We start from the raw sequence: 13,714 nt of genomic DNA on the forward strand, positions 1-13,714 counted from the left end.
ACAAGGTATCTTAAAATACCTAAACCTTCAAAAATTCATGACCTGGAAAACTGTAGTCACTTTCCAAGAGACTCAGAGTAGAGAAGTCCAGGATACAAGCGTGAAACAACCTCATTTAAGTTGCTGGCAAGGGAAGTGTGTTTTCAGTAGTGTTCTCCATACAGAGGCACTGGGGACTTGACGTGAGGGAGAGGCACTGACTTATTATTTCCTTTTTAAGTAATCATTTAGGAGGAACTGTGCAATATAAATTATTTAACTGGATCTATAGATAATTCCTGGTATGAATTTAAGATTGTCAGTCACAAACTTTGTATTTTAATTACCATTAATACCACTTTCTTGTTACTTTACCAACTCAAACTTTAGCTCTTAACAAAATAGATTTATTTATTATATCCTAATAAATTTAAGATTTCCTTGAGCTGTTTCTTTCCTTAGCTCCTGATTTAGTGAGTGTTCAAATTAAAATTTATACATCTTTCCCCCCATAAAAAGATTGTAGAGGTTTTGAGTAGCAGTGTGTACACCACCTTCTGGATATTCTCTCTCTCCAACTTTTCCCATTTCTCCTGTTTTAAGTTACATATCTTAAAGAGAAAAAAAAAAATGGGTGAGTCTGCCAGATTTTAACTTTTGCTCTTTTAAACCAGTGTTTTTGCCCTGTAAAATAAATTAATCCCGATGGCTTTGCCCATTTGTGGTCCTAGACAGTTATTTTTTTTTAAATGACTGCTCCTTCAGGTAATGTTTAATTCAAGTTGGAGATTTTTTTGAAGTACTGTTTGTTTGCTGCATTTCCATTGTGGAAATGAGCAAAAATCTAATTTTAAAATATCTGAGAAAAGATTCCCAGCCATTTAATGTTACTGGACAAGAACTTCCATTTAATTGGTTTCTTTAGTTCTTGAGAACTCATGGTTTACGTTGGTATTTTTCTCTTATTGACATTTTTATGTGTGCTTAAAATGTTTTAGGCATTTAAATACTCATGTAAAAGTTTGCGATAATTTGTAAAAAAAAAAAAAAAGCTGCGTGCTTAAATATCTCGCATGTTTTTGCCACCTGCCTCCTTTTTTGGTGTGTTTTCACTCTTCACATTTAAGGTGAGAATAGAAAAAAGTGTTTCTCTCCATTCTTCTTTGCCCTTTCTCACCTCCTCCACCTCCCCTCCCTCTTCTCCCTTCTCCTCTCCTCCTTCCCCTGCCAACAAGAGGCACTAACGGCAGCTGACCAGAGAAGGGGCTCTAAACAGATACATCATTTGCACCCCTCCGAGGTTGGGTGGAGGAGAGGGCAGCTGGGTGGGTTTCTCCCCATGGCGATGAGAATGGTTGCCTTAATTGTCTTCCATCCCAGGAGCAGAAGGTAGCAGTGTGCGGGATTTCTAGCAGCCTTCTAGCTCTCTCTGCACCAAGCTGCTAAAGTTTCCAAAAGAAAATGTCCAAGTGAGCAACAGCCTTCCTTTCCTCTGCAGGTGTTTTTTCTTTCCTTCCCCTTTGGCATATGTAATCTGGTAAAAGTTTTTTTTTTTTTTAATAGAAAATTTGAGCAGTTGGGGAAAGCAGAGAGAAGTATTAGATGAGATGTTTTTGGGTGAGTCAGGTTTTTTTAGCAAACGGAGTGAGAATGTAACAGGTAATTGTAATAGCTATTGGTAGGTTATAACTAAGATAACTTGAAATCATTATGTATTCTTCCTTCCCCACTTTAGAAGGAACATAGCAAGGGAGGGGAAATTGAGAGGGTGTGGTAGTGGCTTGTGTGTGTTGGTGGTTATTTCTAAATTTGGAAAAAAAAAAAAAGTATGGATGCTTTGATTTTTAAGCACAGACCCTAGAAAAGAAAAAAAACTAATTTAGAAGTTTTACTTTAAAAACATTACCTTGCTTATTTTGTCCATAGGACAACTTTTTCACAAAGATTCGAGAAAAAAATAAACTAGGGGAACAGAAAAAAATGTCTCATTTTAGGTTTTAAAATACACTCTCAAAGTTCATTCAATGACTGTGCTTCTTTAAATACTTTAAAATGGAACCTCACATCAGTATTCAGAAGGGTGCAGGTACTTTGCATTTAGGTTGGGTTGAATATTTCCAGTTTCAAAAAAAAGACCACTGGTTATATAATTATGAAACATTAACCCCAATAAAAAGTCAACTATTTGTACCTGTGCTTGTTAGTTTACATTTTTAATCCATGAGGTGCTGTCCCTTGGTCAGAAAAGAAGCAACATTTCTACCTTATTTACGGTAGAACATACATTCTGATTGAACGCTCAAATGCATTTTTAAGTTTGAGTCCCAGATAAATTATTAACAAATTTACCGAGTTCCAGTGCGTCCACTGATTGTAAAGCTCGGGATGATTGACTTATTTGAAAACAGTGAAAATTTAATAGAGGATGACTATAGACACTCTATAGTCATTAGCTTCTGATGTGACAGCTACCTTTTATTCCATGAATCCAAAGGATGGCTTATTTTTCCATAGAAAGAATATGATTCTCAAAATATATAGAATGATAATTTGGTGGAAAGCCGAAAATAAAAGATTTCCTTTAGAAGCCTCCTGGATTTTAAAATGATGACTTGCTGGTAGCAAGTTGATTGAAAATGTTATCTGACTTGTATGTTAAAATGAGATTTAAATAATTGATTTAATGAGAGAGAGAATATTCAGTTACTGGAGTAATTGGTTGGCAAAGCCTTTAGAACAGAATTATTTAGTCCTGGTTATAAAAGATGCCACCTCTCATCAGGGTGCTTAATTTGATTTCTTGAATGTATCTGTGGCTTGTCTGACAAGCTCAGTAACAAATGAGTTCTGAACTGTAGGAACTGATCAAAATGTAATCAGTGTCAATTGCCATTGTTGAAGTTTATTGCACACTGCTGTCAGTTGCTGTAATCAAGAACTGTTGAAGTGCTTTAAAAAAACCTCCAGACTTTTGAGTAATTGGCTTCATATGTATGTTATGGCTGTGAAATAACCATCACTTCCTGTTTTACTTTATTTTCAAGAAAAGTTAGAGAGTAACGTGAGTTGTCACCCTTTCTTGTGCCCAAGCTGAAAACTTTTTAAGTGGCAGGCATGACTTCTGTGGTGGTCCCGTTTTGACAGATTTTTCTTTTTAGAGGTTTTAAAAAGGAAACAATAACAAGATGTTTCCTTCCCTATTATAGAAAAATGCAGGGTAAGGGAGGAAAAAAACCCACCCCCAAACAGCTAGTTTTTTTGGTTATTCAGTTTGAAGCATCTCCCACACAGGAGCGAGGGAGAAAGAATGTCTCGTCTCCTCCTCTGCGAGATGGGAGTGTAGAAAACCAGACAAGCTTCTGTTGGTCGGCTTCATTCTGCCTCCCCGAGGGCAGGTACCACCCCTGAAGGCTGATACTGCCAGTGCCTCATCTGTGCTGATTCCTTACTCATGTAATAAATTATGGAAATCTGTATGCATTTCCTGACTTGCTCTGAGGCTCTCTGTAGTTCTGTGAGAGCGTGTACACGATCTCCGTGGTGCGGATGAAGACCTGACGCCGGTAGGCTTGGACCTGACTTCTTTGGGTGGCATGGCCGCTTGGGGCGGTGGCAACGTGTAAGCCCAGGTGTGTGCACACGCCCCAGCTGAGGGCAGCGGCCCAGCCTTACTTACAGGGATCAAAGGTGCCGCCGTACTCCCGAGCGCTTGCTTGCCTTTCCCACCATCCGTTCATTGCCATCAGGACTGACTTTTTCCTGTTCAGATTTCCTGCCTGCCGTCCCCTCTTCCCTTCTGCTGCTGCTTTTTTGTTAGCCGCATGTCTTTTTCTGTAGAGTTTTTGGAGGGGCATTTGGAAGAATCTCTCATTGACATACTTTTAGGACAAAGGAAACTAGTTTAATTTAGAGTGAATGAATGTCAGCAGTGCTACCCAGAGACTGCCAGTAAATACTGGAATGTAACGTGGAACGTTACCCATAAATGTCCTTCTGAGTTTATGTGTTATCATATTTCTGTTTTGGTTGATCATGCATTGATCTTCAGAAAGGTAATGTGATGAGTACACACCTCTGAAGTGTGAGACCAAACTCCTCATCCCGTTCTCACTGACTTGTTGCTGTTTTAATAGTCCTTTTGCTATGAAGGGTGCTGCCTGTTTTCCTTGTCATAACACAGTGTGATAACAGTAATGCCACCCAAAACATGATAAAATATACAGACACTGAAAATGCCACATGCCCTGAGCCATGGCCATTGAGTAGTACCTTTAATGATAATAATAGTAATAATAATAATAAGGCAGCTATGTGTGCTTTGCAGTTATAAATATTGAAATGCTCTGCTATACCCTGTTCTTCCCTCCTCCCAGCAGCCCTTATCTTTGCACTTTGATCTCCACCACAGGTTTTTGGAAGTGCTAGGAATATCAAATAACAAAACATGGATTATAATATTAGAAGAAATTGTATAAAATGATTTTATAGGAAACCACAGAGTCAATTATTTTGTGACTTGGCCATGTGAAAATGGAAGATTTGTGAGCCAGTCAAGAGCCTTTGGATGTTCAAGTTTTAATTACATTTTCTTTCTTGTTTGCTCACTAGATGTAAAAACATGCAATGAGGTGGATCTGGAAAATTCCATAGATTGGGAAGTGAAGACAATAACAAGTGCCCTAAAACAGTATTTGAGGTAAGCTCCGCTCTGTAACTGAAGGGTAGAACAGAGTGTTTGGGTAACTGATGCAGCAGATGGTGACTCTTGCCCCTAACTCTCAATAGTTAAGTTAACCTTATTTTAAATGCAGACCATTTGGGAAGTGTCTAATAATGTCCCAGAAAGTAAGGTAAGTAGTTGATGATCATCAGTATAAGGTAAATGGCAATGGGAAAGAACTGGAATAGAGCTAGCTTTTGAAATAAATGTCCTTTGCCCTGTGAGTTTTTAGGAATTAAATGCTGTGAAACAGTGAGGAAGGAAGCTATGTATTGAATTCATTGACTCTTTTATGTTTTTAGCTAAGCTGAATTTTTTTTAGTTTAAATGTAAACCATTTAAACTTAAAGGTGTACAATGATAATATATAAATATAAAGCTATTTGAAAACAAGGTTACTTAAGGTTTTAAGATAAACTAAAGTTTTACATTTATTACAAAGAGTATTTAGGACTAGAGTTAGAAATGGGTTCATCATTTCTATGGGTTATTACTCTTTAAGAAAGAAAGGGATTTAATGCTAAAAAGCTACATGAAGAAGAAGTACATAGACAGTGACAAAAGAAATGAATGAAAGAAAAAAATTGTGATTATTTCTTATGTTGTTCTGTTGGTGGCTTTGATTTTTGTTTGGCCTGAAATGATCATCTGGAATCATTTCTTTTTAACCAACAGATAGAATTGTTTTTCAGGTAAGCATTACCTGAGTTGAATGAGCACATTAGAGTCAATTACATATTTTATATTCTAAACAATGTATATATTTGAAAAATTGCAAATTTTTCATGACCCCATTATCCTATTTCCTCAGCGATTATCAGTCTTCCTACCTACCACTCTTTTTGGATCATATTTTGAAGATTTTACTACAACATCACATTGCTGTACCCTTTAATACTGAGTATATATCTCCAAAAAGATGAGGACTTAAAGAACAATATAGGAAAGATAAAAAGAATATATAATGATCAAACCCAACAAAATATCATCCATTACTGTATTTTCAATTTTTACTGATTTTTTTTCAAAGAAGTTTTTATATGTTTTAATTCCTACAGGGTTTGAACAATGTCAACACTTTTCATTGGGTTGTTGTGTTTGAAATCACTTTTAATCTTTGCATCCCCTCCCCTACTGTGCCCACCCCCCACTCTGTACCTCCCCCTTGACACCCCCCCACCCCCCACAATGACACATTTTTGTTGATGAACCTGGGTCATTTTTTGAAATAGAATTTTCTCCACTTTAGGTATGGCTGTTTGTATCGTCATGGTGTCATTTAACATGGTTCTCTAGCCCTGCTATTTCCTGTCAGCTAATAGTTCAGTCTATAGGCTTCATTAGATTTTATAGGTAAAATTAAAAAAAAATTATTTATTGCCAGACTACATCTCAGTGGTGCTATATTCTTCCTGTTGTATTTTTATCAGGACTTCTGTGTTATCTGGTTGTTCCATTTTTTAATGAAATTAAAATGTATCAGTGGATTCATATGTATTTTACCTGTTTTTGAGTATTTCACTTATTAAGCAAGATGTTCTTAATCTAGTAATTACTATTGTTATCCCTGTTGGATAAGGGATAAAATTAATGCCAAATCTATATGCTTAAGTGTAGTTTGCCTCTGATAGTGGCTAACTGGTCTAGCTAAGGATTATAGTAAAAAATGAATCTTGCTAGCTCCACCTTGGGGCTAGAAAGTAGGCTACCTGAGGGTAGACATTTCATGTGTCTTGTTCCCAGCAGTGTTCCCAGCATTTAGAGCTACACCCGCCACTCAAACAGGAGAGCAGTGGTTCTTGACTGGGGGCAATATTGCAACCCCCAGAAGAAATTTGGCAATGTCTGGAGACATTTTTGGTTATCTCGAATGCTGGAGAGGGGGTGTCACTATCATGTAATGGGGGGAGGCCAGGATGGGTGGTTGAATATCCTACAGTACACAAAACAGCTTGGTCTTGCCCCCACATGTCCAAAACGTCAGTAGTGCCCAGATTGAGAAAGCCTGTATGAGGAGCATGAAGGAAAGAATGGGTAGATGATATGAAAATATAATGAGCTGTGCATGTTTACTTGACTAAAAAAGGGTGCCACCACTCGAGAAGGAGGCTTTAACCCCATTGTACTGTTTGGTAAATTCATGCCGAAGACAGTTAAAGGGATCGACCAGGGTGACTCAGTTATGGGTGAGACTCTAAGGGCAAAAATCCAGTTCTTTTGTAGTACATCGCTTGTGGTTCTTTGTTCCTGCTTCATCTATGGTTCTTTTTTTCCCTTGTGGGGGAAAATAGTTTAATAAACCAAAGGATCTTTTTTTTGAGTAAATGTCTCTCTGGTTTTTGTTATTCTCTGAAGCTAGTCCCTTACTGCCCTGGCCTGGTGTTGCTGTCTCTGCCCCTTTTCTCTCATTACATTGCTTCACCCTACTGAATTCCACTTTTAAGCAAACATTGCCACAGGACAATGTTATGCGATGCTGTGTTATTATGTAACTTCACTCCTAACAATATACACATTCTGTCTGAATGTGATAAAGTGATTATCATAAAATGGCAGATGCCTTGGGAGATTTGAAAGTTAGGTTGCTATTCTTTCCTCTATGTTATTTTTTGCAACTGAAAATGCAGTGATTAGGATTTAATTGGCACTTTTTTCTGGTGTTGTACCAAATGGTAGAAAACTGAGTTTGTATTTACCTCCATTTTGGCTACCTGGTTACATTTGGGCAAGTGGATTTCTTGCCGCACAAGAGGTCATAGAGTGTGACGGTCAAGAGCATGGCACCCGGAGCCAGCCTGCCTGGGTGGGGATCCCAGCTTGGTCACTTAAGGCCCCCTGGCATGAAGCTGAATATAGCTTCTCTCACTAGAAATGCTGTTGCTCCTGAATTCTTCTCACTGCCAATAACACAGCCACCTTATTAGATCGGAGGTTGGAGGTCGAACGAAGGGAAATAGCCATACTCTCCAAATACTGGGAGAAAGGAGAGAATAGCAGCCGACATGTGGGTGGTTATCTCCTTTATCTTCTATGGACTTGGGGCAAAGTCTTTTTATTTGTGTTCTAGAGGGCTGAATACCAGTGCTGTGACTGATTTTCTATCTATTCAGACTGTAATTTTGATTTCTAGAAGTGTGTTCATTACAGCAGTTCTCCACTGGTGAGCTACTTTGTGAGGCTTTTAGTAAAGTGATTTTACCTGGAGGAACCTTTTAAAGTCTGGAAATTGGAATGGGACATTTTGCGAAGAAAATGCCAACTTTGGTAAATATTACAGTCTGTATTCCCAGACAGCCCCCAACGGGTGGCAGAGAGATGTAGCTCAAAACAAGTTGGGTGGGAAGCTGAGAGACACGGTGACTCAGTATAATAAATTTTGTACGGGGAACTTGTCTTTGTTCTTACCGCTCCCCTAACATTAACAATTTTTATACTTATTTTTTTCTTTTATGCTGCTTTAACTAGCAGACATATGGCAGTGCTAGAAGTGGTTGTAGGAGATATTTAGATACAAAACCATTTTTGCTGGGGAAGCAATGCTTCTCTGGTTGTTCTTGGTGGTGTCATTTCCTCTGTTTCCTTCTTCAGAATTCTTTAACTTCCCTTCTTGGCCAGATAACCATTTTCTTTTGTGACTACTTTTTGCTTGTCTATATTTTGAAACAAAAAAACCCTAAAGGTTTACTTCTTTGCCTTTATGTAGGCTGCAGTGTAATTGATTTTACTTTTCTTCCTTAAATGAGAGTGTAGTGGGCAAGAGGAAGGAGAGAGAGGAAATAAGAACAGCTTTCCTTAACCAGTGCTTGAAGTTTTTGTTCATACCCCCAAAATTGTCATTTTGTGTGTATATATACTGCAGTGTCAGAAGTTGTATGGAGGGACTACAATTGTAAATATATTTTTACATCAATTGTGTTTTTTTAAACAGCTTTATTGATGTGCAGTTCACATGCAAACTGCACATAGTTATAATGTACATTTTGATAAGCTTGCCATATGGATACATCGGTGATACCATCACCATAATCAAAATGGTGAGCCTAACCATTACTCCCCAAAGCTTCCTCAAGCCTTTTTATTCTTTCACCTGTTAATGGATATTTGTGTTTGTAGCTTTGGCTATTATAGATCAAACTACTAAAAACCTTTGTGTGCAAATCTTTGAGTGAATTAGACCTCCATTTCCCTTGGGTAAAATCCTAGGAGTAGAATGTCTCAATTGTATGTTGGGTTTGTATATTTAACTTTTTGGGAAATTAGCAAACTTTTTTTACCAAAGTGGTTGTACTTCTTTATATTCCCACCAAAAATGTACAAGAATTCCAATTTCTCTACATCCTTGCCAACTCTTCATATGGTTAATCTTTTTAATTTTTAGCCATTCTAACAGATGTATGGTGGTATCTCGTACTTTTAATTTGCACTTCCATAATGACTGATGATGTTAAACTTTTTTTATATGCATATATGGTACCTATGTATCTTCTCGGGTGAAGTGTCTGTCTGTGTCTTTCACAGAATTTGAAAAATTGGGTTATTTGTCCTATTACTATGTTTTGATAATTCTCTGTATTTTGTGTACAAGGCCTTTCTTTGGTATGTGCTTTGCAAATGTGTTCTTCAGTCTTTGGCTTGTTGTTCGTTCTCAGTAGTGTCTTTCAAAGAGAAGTTTTTAATTTTGGTGAAGTCTAGTTTATCAATTTTTATTTTTATGGACTGTACTTTTGGTGATGTATCAAAAAATTTTTACCTAATCCGAAAGTCACAAAGGTTTCTTTTATATTTCTTCTAGAAGTTTTCTAGTTTTAGGTTTTACATTTAGAACTATGATCTATTTTTATTTAATTTTTGTGTAAAATATTCAGTATGGATCCAAGGTCAATTTTGAATATGACTGTCCAGTTGTTCCAGTATTATTTGTAGGAAAAATCAGTTGTTTCTCCCTGAGTTGTCTGTTGAGATGATCACACAGTTTTTCCATTCTTAGGTTGCTAGTATGGTGAATTGCACTTATTTTATTTTAATATGAAGGCAGTATTGCATTTCTCTGATAAACCCAGCTTGGCCATGATGTATTATCCTTTTATCTGTCTTGCTGAATTTGAGTTACTGAGGATAGTTGAATCTATATTCATGAGTAATACTGACCTGTAGTTTTTGTGTAACCTCTGATTTTGGTATTAGGGCAATGCCAATGTCAAAGAATAAGTAAGAAGGTATTCCCTCTTATATTTTCTGGAAAAATTTGTGTAGAATTGATATTACTTCTTAATTGTTTGGCATAATTTACTAGTAAAGTCATCTGGGCCTAGGGTTTTCTTATGGGCAAAATTTTTAACTACAAATTCAGCTTCTCCAGTAGACGTGTAACTACTCAGGTTATATATTTCTTCTGGAACAAGCTTTGGTAGCTTGTGTCTTTGAAGACATTTATCCATTTCATCTAAATTTTTTAATTAGGGGCATAAAACTGTCTTACTTTTTAAAGAAATACCTTTAAATCCTGCAGTGATTCTGGCTTTGCCTCTATCATTCCTGCCATTGGAAATTTGTATTTTCACTGTTATTTCTTTTGGCTAGATTTATCGAAGAACCAGTTTTGGATTTGTTTATTTTCTCTATTGTTTTTCTGTTTTTAATTTCACTGACTTCTCTTCTGGTCTTTATTTATCTACTTTTTTTCTGTTTTTCTTATTTTGTGTTTAATTTATTCCACCCCCCCCCCCCCCTTCATTCTCTATGGTGAAAAGTGAAGTCACTGGTTTAAGACCTTTCTTCTTTTCTAGTATAGGAGTTAAGTGATACAAATTTGCCCCCAAATACTGCTTTACTAATAACATCCTTCAAATTCTGATATGTCATGTTTTCATTTTCAATCAGTTCAGAATACTTCCTAATTTCTCTTTCTTTGGGCTTTTTCAGATATCTTTCTGTTATTGATTTCTAATTCAAATTTTATTGTAATCAGAGATTACAATTACCTGTGTAGATTGAACCCTTTCAAATTTGAGATTTGTTTCTTGGCCCAGAATATGGTTTATCTTGATAAATGTTCCATGTTAATTGGGAAAGTGCGTTTTCTTCTGTTTTTGAATAGAGTATCAGTTTAGGGGAAGGACATAATCAGTTAGGTGAAATTGCTTGATAGCTTTGTTCAAGTCTTCTGTATTGTAGCTGATTTTCTGTCTACTTGTTCAGTCAGTTATTGAGACAGAGAGGTATTTAAATCTCAGCCATAGTTGTGGATTTGTGTATTTATCCTTTTCATTCCATTGATTTTTGCTTCATGTATTTTGAAACTCCTGTTATTAGATCCGTTAACATTTTAGACGAGTACGTCTTGTTGATAAATTGACCTCTTTATGATGTGAAACGACCTTCTTTGTCCCTGGCATTTTTATTGGCTTTTGCATATGTTTTAAGATTTTTTTATTAGCTCTCATTTTTTGAAAGCATTTCAAGAGGAATTCCTGAGTTACACGATTTAAGCCTTTTAAAGATTCTTAATATCTTGCCAGATTGCCCTCCAGAAAGACTGTACAGATTGATACTTGTCTAAGTGTTCTTTAAGTGTTTTATAGAGTTCAGAGATCTGGTCTTCATAAATGTAAGACATGTATAAAAGTTGATTGAATTGTAGCATTCTGTTGAACACAGGATAAGATATACTACCATTTATGTGTTCGGTTTTGTAGAGAATTAAAATGATGTGTGTATTTTTCAATTTCAAGTCATGATTAATTTTATTTTATATCTCTACTGTTTCATAGACATAAACCAAAAATGAATATTGTATTTTTTATACTAGAAATATCTAAGAGAAGAGGATTTGATCTTTTTAAAGTTTATTTGATCTTTTCCATATATTTTTTGTGGTATCTTCAATAAATATCCTAGAGATGATTTTCAAAACTATATGCCTATATGTGATGTGGTTGGGTAGAATGTTTGATTTTAAACAAGGTAATGTGTGAAAGGAAGTTTTACATATAAAATCAGATGTTTGTGAAGGTACTTTCCAAGATGAAATATGAAGTACTGTGTGCTGGATGTGATAAGAATTTGTGGCTTCTTATAAGCTTTGATAGTGCCTAATGTACATAGCACTTAATAAAGAATTCCATTTGATTTATGTATCTTTTTGATATGGAAAAATATTCCCTGGGGAAGTTTTACACACTAAGAATTGCATAACACGTTTAATATCCTTTTATAAAGAATGCATGCAGAGTGGTGACCTGTTTGGATTTGTTTGGTGACTCTGAACTGCCCTTTTCATATAGGAGTCTTCCAGAACCTCTTATGACCTATGAGTTACATGGAGACTTCATTGTTCCAGCCAGTAAGTATTATGCCGAGATGCACAGCTTTGTGGTTGATAGCATGTATAAACTAAAATTTCCTCACAAAAAATTTTAACTCATTAGTGTAATCTCTGTTAAAAATAGAACTCACTTCAGGAGGTCTTTGGCTTCTTTTCCCTTTTAGCGGTTGAAAACATCAGACAGTTAATGTATTCACGTATTCATTCACAAACATTTATTGGTTGCCTACTACGTGTCAGTAAGTGGTAGAGACAGGACAAGTAAAGCCATGCAAGTATTTCTGCCCCCAGAAGTCAATCCTCTAGCAAGTATTGCAGAACACACACCTTCCACTGTTCCCTAAAATATATAATAATGGCATGCACAAAAAGCTGTGGGAACACAGAAGAATTTGACTTGCAGAATGTTGGGAAGATAAGCAGATTTTGGAAAGATGAGCAGGTTGGCAATGGCTTCACATTGAAGGATAGTTAGGTAGAAATTACAAGCAGTAGGAATCTAGTGAGATAATGCCAGAAGCCCACACAGTACTCGATAAAGAGTGAATTATATGTGATAAAATGTTAAATGAAAAGACCTGTAGTTAGTTGGTAGAATTTTAATTTGTGATTACATTTTTTATGAGTCATACTCACTTGAAGCTTTCTTGTTTTCTGTTATCATACACCTCAGTTTTTATATTGGACACATGGTGTTAATCATCATAGTCTTCAAAAATACACTGGTGTTGTGTATTTAATACTTAAGGAAATGAAGTTGAGGCATGTTAAGTAACTTGCCAGATTATAGGGATTTTCATTTAAAATGCAAAAACCCAGTTCCACTGGCTAAAACCTGCAGTATTGGTTTTCACAGGTGCACCAACAGTAGCTGTAATTGTATTTTCATTTCCTTTTATTTTTTTTCCCTTGGATGTGTTCCATAGTTTAATCTGTTGAAAAACACAGAACATTCCCTTTGGGTCCCACATTACTGCTGCCCGAACACTGCTGTGAATGTTTTCTTCTTGGGAGGTCTTTGCTTCAGTCGGTTAAAAGTTCTTAGTATTTTGCAGAAAGAAGCAATGTGTAGACCCAGTTAGATTATACATCTAAACTAGGCTTTTGGAAAAGGCAAAAATATGGTTCTGTTCACTTTTGTTTTCATGTGCAAGAGGTTTTTTTTAAAGAATTTGTGTGATCAAGAAAGTCGGGGAAAGTTTCCTTGGCAAAATCTCAAGCAAATGCTTTGTTGTTTTGATTTCTTCCCTGTGGCATTTTTGGCAATCTGGGGAAAGAGAAATTAAACTCTAGTTGGAGGACAATTGTTTCATGTTGTTCGCCTTGGAGACTGGAAAAAGCAAAAGAGGGCCAATTTTAATCTAGACTCCTTTGAGAATTGGAGAAAGATAAAGTGATTGTGGAATAAGGTTTTAAATCCCCCCGAGCTAGTGTCACTATTATCATCATCCTTTGTAACCGAAACCGGTGTGTATGAACTTCTCATATCCATGTATCCTAAGAGGTAGGTGATGAAGTCCATGATGGTAGCAGGTGAGCTTAAAGAGTTTGTTGGGTCTATCTTTGAACAAGGTGGTGGAAGAGATTGTATAAGTATAAAAGGATTGTCACCTGCTAGACCAGTATCTTATGTTCTGCTTCCCGACTCTCTGGGGATGCTGTAATAGCTTCACAATGGTTTGAGGAACAGT

The 13,714-nt window shown here is 36.4% G+C and overlaps 1 protein-coding gene across 3 annotated transcripts in view; it reads left to right on the top strand.

The window, feature by feature from the left end:
- The window catches only part of ARHGAP10 (Rho GTPase activating protein 10), a 277,456-nt gene that overhangs the window by 160,765 nt on the left and 102,977 nt on the right, over nt 1–13,714 (top strand). For all 3 annotated transcript variants that reach the window (XM_036910129.2, XM_057493417.1, XM_036910128.2), the window contains 2 exons: nt 4,588–4,675; nt 11,983–12,041. In XM_036910129.2, coding sequence (XP_036766024.1) covers nt 4,588–4,675; nt 11,983–12,041 — 147 coding nt within the window. The remainder of the gene's footprint in view (nt 1–4,587; nt 4,676–11,982; nt 12,042–13,714) is intronic.

The sequence above is a fragment of the Manis pentadactyla genome, chromosome 1 (genome assembly GCF_030020395.1).
Source record: "Manis pentadactyla isolate mManPen7 chromosome 1, mManPen7.hap1, whole genome shotgun sequence".
In the NCBI taxonomy this organism is placed as follows: domain Eukaryota; kingdom Metazoa; phylum Chordata; class Mammalia; order Pholidota; family Manidae; genus Manis; species Manis pentadactyla.